Genomic DNA, 13,893 nt, shown 5'->3' with positions numbered 1-13,893 from the left:
GAAGGGACCATTGGTGGTCACTGAGTCCTATCATAGAATCAAGTGGGTTGGAAAAGACCTTTAAGATCATCAAGTCCAACCATTACCTCAGCACTGCCACGTCCACCTCTAACCCATGGCACTGAGGGCAACAGAAGTGTTTGGGTTGGAAAGGACCTTAAGGTCATTCAATATCCCTGTTCCAGCAGGGCCACCCAGAGCACATTGCTCAGGATGGTGTCCAGATGACTCTTGATCATCTCCAGGGAAGGAGACTCCAAAACCTCTCTGGGCAACCTATTCCTATGGTCACTTATCCTCACAGTAAAGAAGTTCTTCCCATGCTCAGGTGGAACTTCCTATGTTTTAGTTTATTCCATCACCTCTCATCCTATCGCCTGGCACCACCAGGAAGAGTCTGGTCCCCTCCATCACCTCTCATCCTATTGCCTGCCACCACCAGGAAGAGTCTGGTCCCCTCCACCACCTCTCATCCTATCACCTGGCACCACCAGGAAGAGTCTGGTCCCCTCCATCACCTCTCATCCTATCGCCTGGCACCACCAGGAAGAGTCTGGTCCCCTCCACCACCTCTCATCCTATTGCCTGCCACCACCAGGAAGAGTCTGGCCCCATCCTCCCTTTAGATACCTCTGTACATTGCTCCCACTGAACCTTCTCCAGCCTGAACAGCCCCAGCTCCCTCAGCCTTTCCTCATAGGAGAGATGCTCCAGACCCTGAATCATTCCAGAGGCCCTTCTCTGGACTTGCTCCAGGAGCTCCAGGTCTCCCCTGTACTGAGGACCCCAGATGTGGACACAGTTCACCAGTGCTGAGGAGAGGGAGGATCATCTCCCTCAACCTGATGCAATGCTCTTCCTCACGCAGCCCAGGACACTGTTGGCCACCCTGGGCACACTGCTGGCCCATGGACAACTCCATGGCCACCAGGTCCCTCTCTGCTTCCCAGCAGGTCAGCCCTTAGCCTGTGTGTGCATGGGGTTATTCCTCCAGAGGGGCAGGACCCTGCACTTGCCTTTGCTGTTCTAAAGGTTCCTCTTGCCCACCTCTCCAGCCTGTCTGAAGGAGAGCACAGCACAACGGGGCAGTGTGTGAGTGGGGAGACCTGTGTTTGAGCCCATCCTCCCTTCCCTAGAGCAGGCAACAAGACCCAGCTTCTCACCTCTGGTTTCCACTTTGGTTTTGCACTACCATGAGCTCTCTAAGATGCACTCACATAAAGGTGCTTCTCCTTGTTGCTCTGATGAGCTGCCTGGAAGTGAAAAACCCCTCTAAAAGCCTCCCATGAATGGTATTCTGGTGCTCAACCACATCCCAGCCCTTCCAACAGAAAGCTGTTGTCACCCTAAGTCTCAATCTTCATCACAGGGATCAAAGCCAGAATCTTCCTGCTCTCTGTCCCAGACTCCAAGAAACAGGATGAGTTTGCAGTCCCACAACAGTGATTTAACCTTTCATGTGTCCTCAGCACACTCACAGGTCAGCTCAACATCCCTCATCACCACTGTGGGACAGCACAAGACAAGGCATTAAGTTAGTCCACGTTTCTTCAAACGAGGCCACTGCATTGAACCTCCTTCAATCCCACGTCCAGGCCTGGATTTTAAAGGGAGCAGCTTTGTCAATGAAGCAACTGGGGAAGAAAACATTCTAATTGGTAAAGAAGCATTTTCCCCATCCTGCTTCATCCCATCACGGGCAGAGATCATAAAAGCCGGAGGAAAAGAGGCAAACTGAGGTCAGTCCTGGACAGGGAGAGCTAGATGGAGGCAAGGTGAGTGGCAGAGTGGGATGGTGGGAGTCCCCAGCTCTACATCTACAACATCTCAAAGTCCTTTCATGGTACCATACACTGTGCCATAAAAAACCAGACCTAAAAATAGAGGAGTAAGAGTTTAAATACAATTTGTTGTGGGTGTTTTAACCTCTGATGAGGGAGAACCTCATTTTCCACAACAGCAGCTCCCTATGCTGTGGTCTCTCCAAAAGACACCTAAAATCAGACCAAGTTCAAATCAAGAGCAAGGTTGTCTTCTTTAGGCTGCATCACCCCATATTTCACTGCTCAGCCCACCTAAGTAGCAGTATTTACCATGACTGTCCAGCCCCGGAGCAAAGATACCCATGGTTTTTCCTTTGTCCAACTCTGGCTAAGGGCCTGTAGGGCCAGGCCAAGGGGAATGGCTTGAACCTGCCCGAGGGGAGACTGAGATGAGCTCTTAGGCAGAAGCTCTTCCCTGGGAGGGTGCTGAGGCGCTGGCACAGGGTGCCCAGAGAAGCTGTGGCTGCCCCATCCCTGGCAGTGCTCAAGGCCAGGTTGGACACAGGGGCTTGGAGCAAGCTGCTCTAGTGGAAGGGGTCCCTGCCCGTGGCAGGGGTTGGAGCTGGAGGAGCTTTAAGGACCCTTCCAACACAAACCGGGCTGGGATTAGATGATTATCTGCTGTACATCTTGCACGAACTGCTTTCTTTTCCCATACCTCCATCCAACCCTTCATCCTCCATCCAACCCTTATCCTCCATCCTTTCTCCATCATTCAATGCCCATTATCATTTAATAAGGGAAAACCAAGGGACTGCCACCTCCCTACAAGGTTTGAACTCGACACACCAACTCTGCATCCATCCAGCAAGCCAACAGTTGTTGGGACAAGTGAATGGGATGAGATTGTTCCAGTATTTAAAGGGTGGCTACAAAGACAATGGAGACTCCCTTTTTGACCAGGAGTCCCATGGAAAGGACAAGTTACTGCTGGGGAGATTCCCATTGGACACAAGAGGGAAATGTTTCACATTGAGAGCAACCATCGGAATAATCTCCCCAGGGAAGTGGTGACTCCCCAGTGTTGGACGCTGTTAAGACTGGGCTGCACAGGGTGCTGGGACATCCAGTCTAGGTCATGCTGTGCCTGGAAATCTTGGACCAGATGATCCCTGAGGTCCCTTCCAACCTGGGATTCCAAGATTCTATGAAAGGATCAAGCCCTGGGGCACGGGAAGAGCCAGGCACCATTCAGTGACCAGCACAGCAGCAGCTCTGCAGCACACTGCAGTCACCCAGACCCAGATTTAAGTGAGGCTCCAGGATGGGTCCTTTCCAAGAGGATCATTTCCAGCTCTCGCCATCACCCTCATGCAGGGATGAAGCCTACAAGACACCCAGAAGTTTGACCTTCAGCTCTCAACTATCCACCATTGGATCCCTGCAACATCTGCTGTAGTAAACAGTTATCTGGGAGCAAAGCTAATAACACAAATTCCCTGTGATTAATGGCAGCTATTTTGGGACCACTTCTCACCAGCCTGCAGCAAGATGAAGTCCTGCAAAGCGGCTGGGAATATCAATTCCCTTCCATGGCACAGCAGCTCAGAGTGAGGATGGGAGCTGCACATCACAGATCCAGCTATTAAAGATGCCAGATCCAGCTGATTCCCAGATAACAACTAGGAGGAAACTACTCCTTGAAGGCTCAAGAAGTGTAAAGAAGAGCAGTGAGAGCCAGGTAAGTGACCATTAGCAAGCACCTTAAAGAGGGTGAGGGCTCTTTAAAGGATAACTAAAGGATACTTTAAAGAGGGGAGATTCAGGTGAGATCTCAGGAAGCTCTTCCCTGAGAGGGTGCTGGGACACTGGAATGGGTTGAATGGAGAAGCTGTGGCTGCCCCATCCCTGGCAGTGTTCAAGGCCAGGTTGGACACAGGGGCTTGGAGCAAGCTGCTCTAGTGGAAGGGGTCCCTGTGGTGGCAGGGGTTGGAGCTGGACGAGCTTTAAGCTCCCTTCCAACCCAAACCACTCTGGAACTGTGCGATTCCTCAACAGCGGGCGGCCCTGGAAGAACAGGAGATACAACTTGCACCAATTTAATTGCAGTGTGATTGCAAACAGGATTTAATTAAAGCCGGAGCAAGAGGCAGGCACATTTGGGGTTGGTTTTTCTTTTTTAGCTAAAAACCTCAGGCTTACGTCAGCTTGAAATTAATTAGGAAGAGATTTAAGCTGACCCAACCCAAAGCAAGGGAATTCAAGCTGTGGAGCACTGGGCCAGTCAGCAGAGCTGTGTAGCTGCACACAGGCTGCAGCCCAGGGCGAGCTTAGGTTAAGGCCATGGACTCCATTTGATGCTCTCAGCTTGACTTTAAACATCAAAGAATGTTTAAAGCATGGAGTCAGGAGCAGCTCCTGCACCTCGGCACCTTCAGGCACCTGCAGTGACGGGTCTGAGCATGAAGGGGAATGCGCCAGGAAGCGGCACAGAAACCTTTCACTGGTGTTAGGTGGGGTTTGCATCCTGTAGGACAAGAGGCAAACTCCCCGTTTAGAAACCCATGGTGGCTGATAGAGAGGGAAGAAGGCAAAGGAATGGCTTTGGGGACAGGTTCTGTGAAGTTAGCAGATAAACATCAGCCCCAAAGGTGTCTGTATTCCCTCCCCTGCTCTGCAATTCACCTCCAAGCATGCGCTTGCAGGATCCAATGGATCGTGCGGGATAAACAGGGTCAGCACATCCTCAGGGCCTGGTGAGAGCAAATGTCACTTAGCACATTGCAACTCATCCCAAGGTGTTTGTACAGACTGGGGTGGACCTGCCTATGGACAAGAGTTGGAGCACTTGTGAACCAAGCTGTTGGAGCGAGGCCAGAGGAGGCCATGGAGATGCTGCGAGGGCTGGAGCAGCTCTGCTCTGGAGCCAGGCTGAGAGAGCTGGGCTGGGGCAGCCTGGACAAGAGAAGGCTCCTCAAGGGGAGACCTGAGAGCAGCTCCAGTGCCTAAAGGGGCTGCAGGAAAGCTGGAGAGGGGCTTGGGACAAGGGATGTAGGGACAGGCCAAGGGGAATGGCTTGAACCTGCCAGAGGGGAGACTGAGATGAGCTCTTAGGCAGAAGCTCTTCCCTGGGAGGGTGCTGAGGCGCTGGCCCAGGGTGCCCAGAGAAGCTGTGGCTGCCCCATCCCTGGCAGTGTTCAAGGCCAGGTTGGACACAGGGGCTTGGAGCAAGCTGCTCTAGTGGAAGGGGTCCCTGCCCGTGGCAGGGGTTGGAGCTGGAGGAGCTTTAAGGTCCCTTCCAACCCAAACCAGGCTGGGATTCTGTGACAGTGATGCCTCTTTAGGAGAGAAGAGCTCCATTCCCTTCCTTAAAGTGGAACATAACCTCACACCGAGCAGCACGAGGAGAGACGTCTATGCTCCCATTGCAGCACAGCTCTGGTTCCTCCTGCTGCCTGTAACCGGGCTTTTAGCAACCACCGTGTGCAAGCTGCGAGGCATTAAGCTCCTGAGAGGTGCATCTAATCAACAACATCTTTATCTGTGTGCTACTGCAAGGGTGATCTTGGACGCGTGGGTTTGAGAAGAGGGGCAACAAACCTCGGCTGGGCTCTGAACTCACCAGATTAAAGCATAGGAAGAGCAGGGAATCACAGCTGTTAGCACTAAGGTCCTTGTGAGCCAGTTCTGAGACGATCATGTGTGATGTTCCAGCATTTAAACCCTCTGCAAGGTCAAGCCCTGAAGCAGCACATCCCCACCAACACTGTTAATGATGCAGGGAGAGAAACGGCGTGTGGGACCAACAGAACGAACCCTCCCGAGCCCTCCAGGACCATTCACTGAGCTGGGCATGGAGAGAAGCTGGTTATGGGGGGGCTGGTTTGGGTTTATTCCCCTTTATTTCCACATCCTTCCTGTGAAGGAGCCAAGATCTGCGACTCCTTTTCATGCCCATGAGTTGTGCTTGTTGAGATGAACACCCTCAACCTCAGCTGGGAAGGAGTCACCTCACTTCTTATCTGTGCTTGAAGCCCTCCTGCACCAACCAAGACAACCTCATAGTACTTTATAAAGGGCTGACCCCAATAAAAGCATCAGAATTTAACCCCCTCCGGCATTTAACCCCCCTGGGTAGCAAACAGCAGCACCCACAGCTTATTTAGAGCCTTGTTAAGGTTTCCTCTGATAGAAAAGCACCGATTTTACCCAGGGTAAATACCTGTGCTGCAGGCAAAGACCCCAGAGCACCGGGAACACACAGTGAGCTCCGGCTTCAGAAGAGGAAGCACTGAAATCCTTAAGGCAAACGAGGTAGAGCTCACAAATTAGAGCTACTCATCAGGAAATTAAGCTCTTCTCACACATTCTGAAGCCTAAGAGCCCTCATTTCATCTTTCACCTAAAAATAGCCTATTTCCACTGCCAGAAAGGCTCTTTGCAGCAAAGAAACCCCAAATCAAGGTGACTTGACAGGACTCACTGCCCAGAGATCAAGAAAACCCCAATCAACTGCAAGACAAGGGAAGGGAAAAGGGGATTTCATGAGCTCGCTCCCGAGGTGGTGCCAGGGGAAGGATACGACCCCGAGCTCCGCGGAACCAGATCCCAGTTTGCTCTCCAAGGGTTTTGTTCCTCGCACACAACTTCTCCTTGTTTCCCCCCCCTACCCCCTGCAGGGACTCGGTCCCTGCATCACTTCCAGCCCCAGTTTCAGTCCAACCTCCCCTTAAACAGCCCCAGACCTGCTCCCAGCCAGGGCTCCAGCGGAAAACAAGCGCTGGCATCACACGGGGCTATGGCTGGAATTTAAACGGCGTCGCTAATCCTTTCCAAGGCAAGCAAAGCATCCTTTATCAGCCAACAGTGAGATCCTAGAAACAGATCAACCGCTGCAATGAGCCATGGAACAGAACGGGAAAGGCATGGATAGACAAGGATCAGGGTGTTCAAGGGTTGCAGATGCCTTGGGCTCACACCCACGTTGCTCCCCAGAACTGGGGAGTGAAGTTTGGTGGCAAACTGTAAGGTCAAGATGAGGGAAATCATGGAATGGTTTGGGCTGAAGGGACCTTAAAGCTCCTCCAGCTCCAACCTCTGCCACAGGCAGGGACCCCTTCCACTGGCAGGGACCCCTTCCACTAGAGCAGCTTGCTCCAAGCCCCTGTGTCCAACCTGGCCTTGAACACTGCCAGGGATGGAGCATTCACAACTTCCTTGGCCAACCTATTCCAGTGCCTCACCAACCTCAGGACAACTATAACCATCTGACCTAGAGATGAACAACTTCAGCTCTGCTGGGTTGTGTGATGAGAGTGGGATGTGGCACAGGGAAGGAATAAACCCACTATAGAAGAGAAGGGGAATGATTCCCAACACCGCTGGCAGCGCACTCCCAAAGGAGACAGTCCCAAGGGTGCTTGTGCCAATGGGTTCCACAGCAGGGTGAGGGTTAACGCACGGAGCTCATCTCCCAGGGGTGGCAGTGAGGAGGGGATGGCTGGGCTCGCTCTCTCTCTCTCACACACACACACAACCCATCATTAACATCCTGCCATAGCCCTCCAAACGGCTTCTAAATGTTGCTACAAGTGACAGTCGCTCCTTAATGAACAGAACGCACCGATTCTGTGCCTGACTCGCTGCCAAGTGTGCCTCGAATCATCTGTGGTGTCTAGAAGGGAGTAGCGTCTCCTCCTCCTCCTCATCTCCTTATTAAAAAGCTCCATCTCCCCAGCCTGAGCATCCCTCGGCTCACGCAGCCGAGCAGGCTCTTGCCATGGGGGAGTCACCTCTTCCTTGTGGCACTCCAAGGAGGTCCCGTGTCCTTCCATACAGGGAGAAGGCAGGGGGGAAAAGAGGCACGGAGACGCAGGAGCAAAGAGCTGGCCCCTATGGGAGATCAGCAACTGGACTCCCAGCAACCCAGATGGGTGCTTTGGTCAATGGAGAGCTGCAATTAGCGAGTCAGATGGTTGGCAAAGAGTGGTCCTGTGCAGATTTCATCGGGATGGTGGGAAGAGTCTCCTTGGAGACTGCCCCAGTAGTCACAGACACACATATTAATGAGCAGACTCACTCCTGAGCCTGCAGTTCCAATGGCTCATTCCTCTCCTGAGGAATCCTGCCCAGCTCAGGAGCCGCAGAAGGATGCTCTATGGCTTCCACGGGAATGAAGAGTGGCCCTTGTCAGCTCTCAGGTGGCAGGAACCCTTCAGAGTGCTCATGAAGAGGCTGTGGAAGGTGGCAGCAGGGACGAGCACCTTTGAGCCCTGCACCAGCATCTCCTCACCCGGCCGCTGTGAACCACAGAGCTTCCCCACCATGCTCCAGCCTCACACGCCATCCCAAGCCACCGCTCCTCACCTCCAACACCCCACGCGGTGCCATTCCTGCCCCGCCATGGGACAGACCCCATGGGGGGGCCAGGTGAACCCTCGGCACCCACCGCCCGTTCTAAGGCGGCCAAAACGGACAACTCGAGACCGGCGCTGGCTCCTTCACCCCTTAGCTTTATCCTACCAAAGGGCCCTGCGCTGGAAGCCCTGCTCCCACCCGTAGGCAGCTCCTCGCATCACTGCAACCTTGCGCTCGCCACCCCGCTCCGGGGTAGGGGGAAAGGATGAGGCCGCGCCGGGCGCTGGTACCCGGGACCCCGCCAACCCCGCTGCCCTTGGCGGCGGCCCCGGGGCTCGAACCCGCGGCTCTACCGCTCCACGCTCACCCCCCCACTCCCTCAGCGCCACAGGGGCACGGCGGGACGCGCCAATCACCGCCCGCCGCGGGAGCCGCCGCGAGGAGGGGGGGCGGCGGCTCTGAGTGACAGCGACGCGGCCCAATCGCAGGCGGGGCTGGGAGCGAATCAGCCAATCAGCAAACAGTCCCGGGGGAGGGCGGGGGCAGAGGAGCGGGGGGTCTCCCCTCACCGGGGGGGAAGGGGAGGGGGGGGGAATGGGGGGTGCGGGGACCCGAGGCCGCGCACGGGGGTTGCGGGGAAGCGCCTCCCGCCGCCGGTCCCTGCCCTTCCCCGCTCCCTCCGAGGCCGGCGGTACCTGCTCGAAGCGCGGCTTGCCCAGCTGGAACGGGGGATAATCGGCCGGCTCCGCCATCCCCTCCCCGCGCCGCAAGCGCCACTTTAAACGGCCTCCCCCCGCCGCCGGGCCCGCCCCTCGAGGCGGCGCCGCGCTGATTGGCTGCTACCCACCGCAGCTCCCGCGGGGCACGACGGGAAATGGAGTCCGGGCGGAGGGGCTGGAGGGGGGCTGCTGGGACAGCCAATGGGAGGGCGCGGGGCAGCATGGGAAATGGAGTCCGCGGCGGGACCGTGAGGGGAGCCCCGGGGTGGGGGGGGGGGTGTCTCCTCACGGGAGGAGGAGCAGCGCCCGCCATGACAGAAGGGTTCGGGCTTGTCGTGGTTTAAACCCAGTCAGGTAACTCGTTCACTCACCCCCCACTTCTTGCCCTCCCCCTGCTCCCGGAGGGACGGAGAGGAGAATCGAAAAGAATGCAACTCCCCCGGGTTGAGATAAGAACCGGTTAGTAACTAAGGTATAACACAAATCACTACTGCTGCCACCAATGATAACAATGATAAAGGAAATAACAAGGGAAGAGAATACAACACCTCAGCACCAGCCGACCGATAACTCCCCCCCCAAGCCCGACCAAGCACTGACCCATACCTCCTCCAACCCCGCAGCCTCCCAGCCCTCCTGGGTAACTCCCAGTTCCATCCTGGGCATGACGTGCTGTGGTATGGAATAGCTCTTTGGTCAGTTTGGGTCAGGTGTCCTGTCTCTGCTTCCTCCCGGCTTCCCCTCCTCCCTGGCAGGGCATGAGGCTCACAAAGTCCTTGGCCAAACCAAAACATCCTTGTTATCAGCTCTGTTCCCGAGCCGAAAGTCAAAACACTGCACTGCACCAGCTACCAAGGAGGAGAAAAATGACTGCTACTGCTGAACCCAGGACAGGGATGAAGGGACCTTAAAGCTCCTCCAGCTCCAACCCCTGCCACGGGCAGGGACCCCTTCCACTAGAGCAGCTTGCTCCAAGCCCCTGTGTCCAACCTGGCCTTGAACACTGCCAGGGATGGGGCAGCCACAGCTTCTCTGGGCACCCTGTGCCTCAGCACCCTCACAGGGAAGCAGGCCCTGACATGTAATGTGAATCTAAGTGCAGAAGGATTAGGAACAAAACCCAGGGTCAAAACCACAGAAGTGACTTTGGAAAGCGCAGCGAAACACAAGGTAACTGAGTCCTGAGGGGAACTTGGGTCATCGTGAGACTAAAATCACACCTCCGGGGGTAAGGGACCTTTGCCCACAGACACCTTTACACACAGAACATGTGAACTATACACAGGGGCTTCAACAGAGATGGGCTGCGGTGCTGGTGTCCCCAACATCAAAAGGACATGGAGCTGTTGGAACAAGTCCAGAGGAGGCCACGAGGATGCTCAGGGGCTGGAGCGGCTCCTGGATGTGATACCGGGAAATAAAGGGTTAACATTGTGCCTGCTTGCTTAAGCAGTCGCTGCGCTTGGTGAAGCAGAACCATAGGAGTCAAAGTTGCTGGGATGTTGAAGCAGAACCGTAGGAGTTACAGCCGCCAGGCAGAACTGTCGTAGGTAAGATTCCCAACTTGTGTGATGAACATCGAAGACATTCTTGTTTAAACAGTATCCATAAAAAGGAAAGGAACAAAAGATAGCCAGAGTAACAACATTTGCAAACCTGACAAGTTTCTGCTTTAAGATACATAAAACTGGCTGGTACCCAACCTGAGGTTTGGATAGGAGCTGAAACCCCATTGAGTCTGCATGAAAACAAGAGGTTAGTCACTGTGATGAAGAGGAACTACAGGCCTTCATCCTCACGACCCCCCCCAACGACCACCACCAGGAGGCACTGCGCAAGCACATCAATGGTATGAATGCCAGAAAACTAATTGTAATACTAGACAGGAATAGGTTTTGCATATGTATTAGGCATGAAGCAAGCTCATGTTTAGGTAATCATTATGTGTAATATAAACGAACTGAGTGGCAAAGGAAGGGGGCGCATGCTTTTGGAGGAGCAATCCCCATGCGCCTCAGCGCTGAATAAAGCATACCTACTTTATAACTCCAACATGGTGTGGAGTCTATCTGCATATCAAATGGAGCCAGGCTGAGAACATTGGGGCTGTTCAGCCTGGAGAAGAGAAGCTGTGTGGAGACCTCAGAGCAGCTTCCAGTGTCTGAAGAGGGCTACAAGGATGCTGGAGACGGGCTCTTCATCAGGGACTGTAGGGCCAGGATAAGGGATGTGAGATGAAAATAAATGTGCAAGCAATTCTTGGAGCACAGGGAGCTGAACCACTCGTTGTAGCTGATGGTCAGCTGAGGCCAGTTCCTTCTGCACTGTGATGGTGGTGAAAAAGTGTACTTTAGATCCTGACAGGATCTGTAGGTCTTGTACTTTAAAATGTGTCGTGTGTGTATATATGTGTGTATGGAGGTAGGCTGAGAACACTGGGGCTGTTCAGCCTGGAGAAGAGAAGCTGTGGGAGACCTCAGAGCAGCTTCCAGTGTCTGAAGGGGGCTACAAGGATGCTGGAGAGCGCCTCTTCATCAGCAACTGCAGTGACAAGACAAGGGGTGATGGGCTCAAACTGAAACAGGGGAAGTTCAGGTTAGATGTGAGGAAGAAGTTGTTCCCTGTGAAGGTGCTGCCACTTCCCCCCGTCCATTCTCCTTTCCGTGAAGAAACAGCTGAATTTAGCAACCCACAGCGATGTGTGAAGCAAGCAGACAGCATTGCTCTGTTCTTCCTGCCCTGGGAGCACGTACACCCCATGGGCCACGCTTCCGACCCCTTCGTCAGGAACTCGTGCCAAAAAGTCCTTCCCCTTTGGAGCACAAACACTGTTTGTCAGTGATGCAGCAGCCAGGAGACGGGCCGTGATAGAGGACCCCCAGGAACGGGATGTGGAGAGCGGGTGTTTGCCTTAAAGCTGGAATTGAGCAAATACTAACACAGAGAAAGGTGAAAGCCTGAAAGCCTCTGAAGAAAAACCCCTTGAATTGCATCGTTTCCTTGTGGAAACGCATTGATGGAGCCTAACAATTGCTATTGACCTTTAAAATAGGTGATTACAAAGGAAGAATTGGCAATCTGGGAATAAGGAGTTTACTCGGATGCAGATGGGTCCTCCAGTGTGCTCAGTGCTGGGATTTGTGGAGCTAAAGGAGGGGCTGGGGGCAGAAGGGATGTGTGCGAATTGTCTCCGGAATCCTCTTCTCTAGATTAGTGGGATAACAGGAGTCTGACCCTTCCGATGCTGCTGCAATGGTTTGGGGGATTAGGATCGATGCTCTGAGGAAGAGCAAAGGGTCAGCAAATAGAGTGCAGGGGAGGATGGAGCAGGGGAAGCAGGCAGGGTACAAGGGAAAGGATTGGAGCAGCAGCAGTCAAAGCAGGAGGTTACAGAGCAGGGCAGGAACATATTTTCCACCTCAGGAGGAATGAAACAATAGATGTGAAAACTAAAACCCTTATTTTTTTTGCTTTACAGGGGAAAATGTGACCATCACAACACTGCTGTGGGGATGCTGCTGCTCTGCTTTATGGATGTGGTGCTGAATCGCTTCTCTTTCCCATCCCTCCCCATCTGCAAAACCATTTCTGCTTTTAGGCTACTTCAGCACCAATCCCCTTCAATGGATCCCAAATCTCCTGGGTAGAAAAGGGGCTCAGAGCATCCAGCCTGGCCTTGAGCACTGCCAGGGATGGGGCAGCCACAGCTTCTCTGGGCACCCTGTGCCAGCGCCTCAGCACCCTCACAGTAAAGAACTTCTTCCTTATCTCCAACCCAAAGTTCCCCTGTTTCAGTTTGAACCCATCACCCCCTTGTCCTATCGCAACAGCCCCTGACAAGAGTCCCTCTCCAGCATCCCTTCCTTTTAAGCGGGGTCTAACACTGCTCAGAGCCCTAAACGCCATCCTAAAAGGAACAACGAGCCCATTGTGCTGTGAGTAACGCTTCACGAGGCAGCTCTCCCTTCCCTAAAGGTTTCATCCTGCACTTCACAGCGCAGCCAAATCCCTGCACTTCCTAAGGATGATATCCCAAACCCCTCCGTCTCCGCACAGGGGGAATCTCCCTCCCTCCCATCCCAGGCAGAGCCAGGGAACCGATACAATCCCTAATGTTGACACACTTAATGTTTGGTAACAACAGAGGGGAGAGAATCTGTTTATCTCAAACCCCATTTGGAGTGACATAAGACTATCACTTTTTTGGTTAAATACCAGAAAGAATATCAATTCTTTGGCTGATGTCAATCTCACCAGATCCATGGAGACTGACAGCTCCTGTTTCCTGGGCTGGGGAAGGAGGAGGAGGGGGAGCTGCTTCCTCACAATTGGTTGACGAGCATGTTTCTTCCCATTGTGGTGGGGAACAAGCACCCAGCCATTGAGTGAGGGGCTCTGGAGACCTGATGTACTAAGTTTGGGTGCAAGGGTTTGGTACCAGGAGGCTACAGGGTGGCTTCTGTGAGAAGCTGCTGGAAGCTTCCCCATATCCAACGGAGCTGATGCCGACGAGCTCCAAGATGGACTCATCAGCAACGTGGCAGCACCTTTGGGATAATGGATTTAAGAAGGGGAAGGACAAAACTGCACCTACAGCTGGAGAGAGGAGTGAGAACATCGAGAGGCGCAGCCCTGCAGAGACAAGGTGAGTGCAGGAGGAGGCAGGAGGTGCTCCAGGGCTTCCCCTGCAGCCCACAGAACTCCATGTGGAGCAGGGTGCAGGGGAGCCCATGCTACCCCTGACCTTCCTGCTGCCTTTTCTTTGGATAGTCTCTCAGAGGATCACAGTTCAGTGCACTGATCCCATGGAGCAGCATTCCCAACATTCCCATCTGGGCTCTCAGGGTTAACATGATCTCCCCAGACAGGTGCTGAGCTCCTGATCCAGCTGGAGGAAAAATAACCTGGGATTAGAGCTGACAGAACTCTTCTGTCAGAGCTGTGAAGTGATTTAAGGAAGCTTAAAGGGTTCATTTGTCTGAAGGAAAAGGCAGGAAGGAAGGAAGCTGTAGCCTGGAGAAGGAGAAAAGGTGGGATTAAGGCAGAGGAGCTGG

The 13,893-nt window shown here is 53.8% G+C and overlaps 1 protein-coding gene across 3 annotated transcripts in view; it reads right to left on the bottom strand.

Moving 5' to 3' along the window:
* Positions 1-8,938, bottom strand: part of SFXN5 (sideroflexin 5) — a 99,062-nt gene extending 90,124 nt beyond the window's left edge. For all 3 annotated transcript variants that reach the window (XM_061440983.1, XM_061440984.1, XM_061440985.1), the window contains exon 1: positions 8,816-8,938. In XM_061440983.1, the coding sequence (XP_061296967.1) occupies positions 8,816-8,872 (57 nt within the window). In that variant the 5' untranslated portion in view covers positions 8,873-8,938. The remainder of the gene's footprint in view (positions 1-8,815) is intronic.
* Between the last annotated feature and the right edge of the window lie 4,955 nt (positions 8,939-13,893).

Source organism: Pezoporus flaviventris, unplaced genomic scaffold, assembly GCF_033815535.1.
Source record: "Pezoporus flaviventris isolate CSIRO_AGI_PZ_B2104156 unplaced genomic scaffold, CSIRO_AGI_Pfla_v1 ptg000188l, whole genome shotgun sequence".
NCBI classification, from domain to species: domain Eukaryota; kingdom Metazoa; phylum Chordata; class Aves; order Psittaciformes; family Psittacidae; genus Pezoporus; species Pezoporus flaviventris.
Note: the sequence above shows the minus strand (reverse complement) of the source record. Positions and strands in the feature narration are given on the sequence as shown.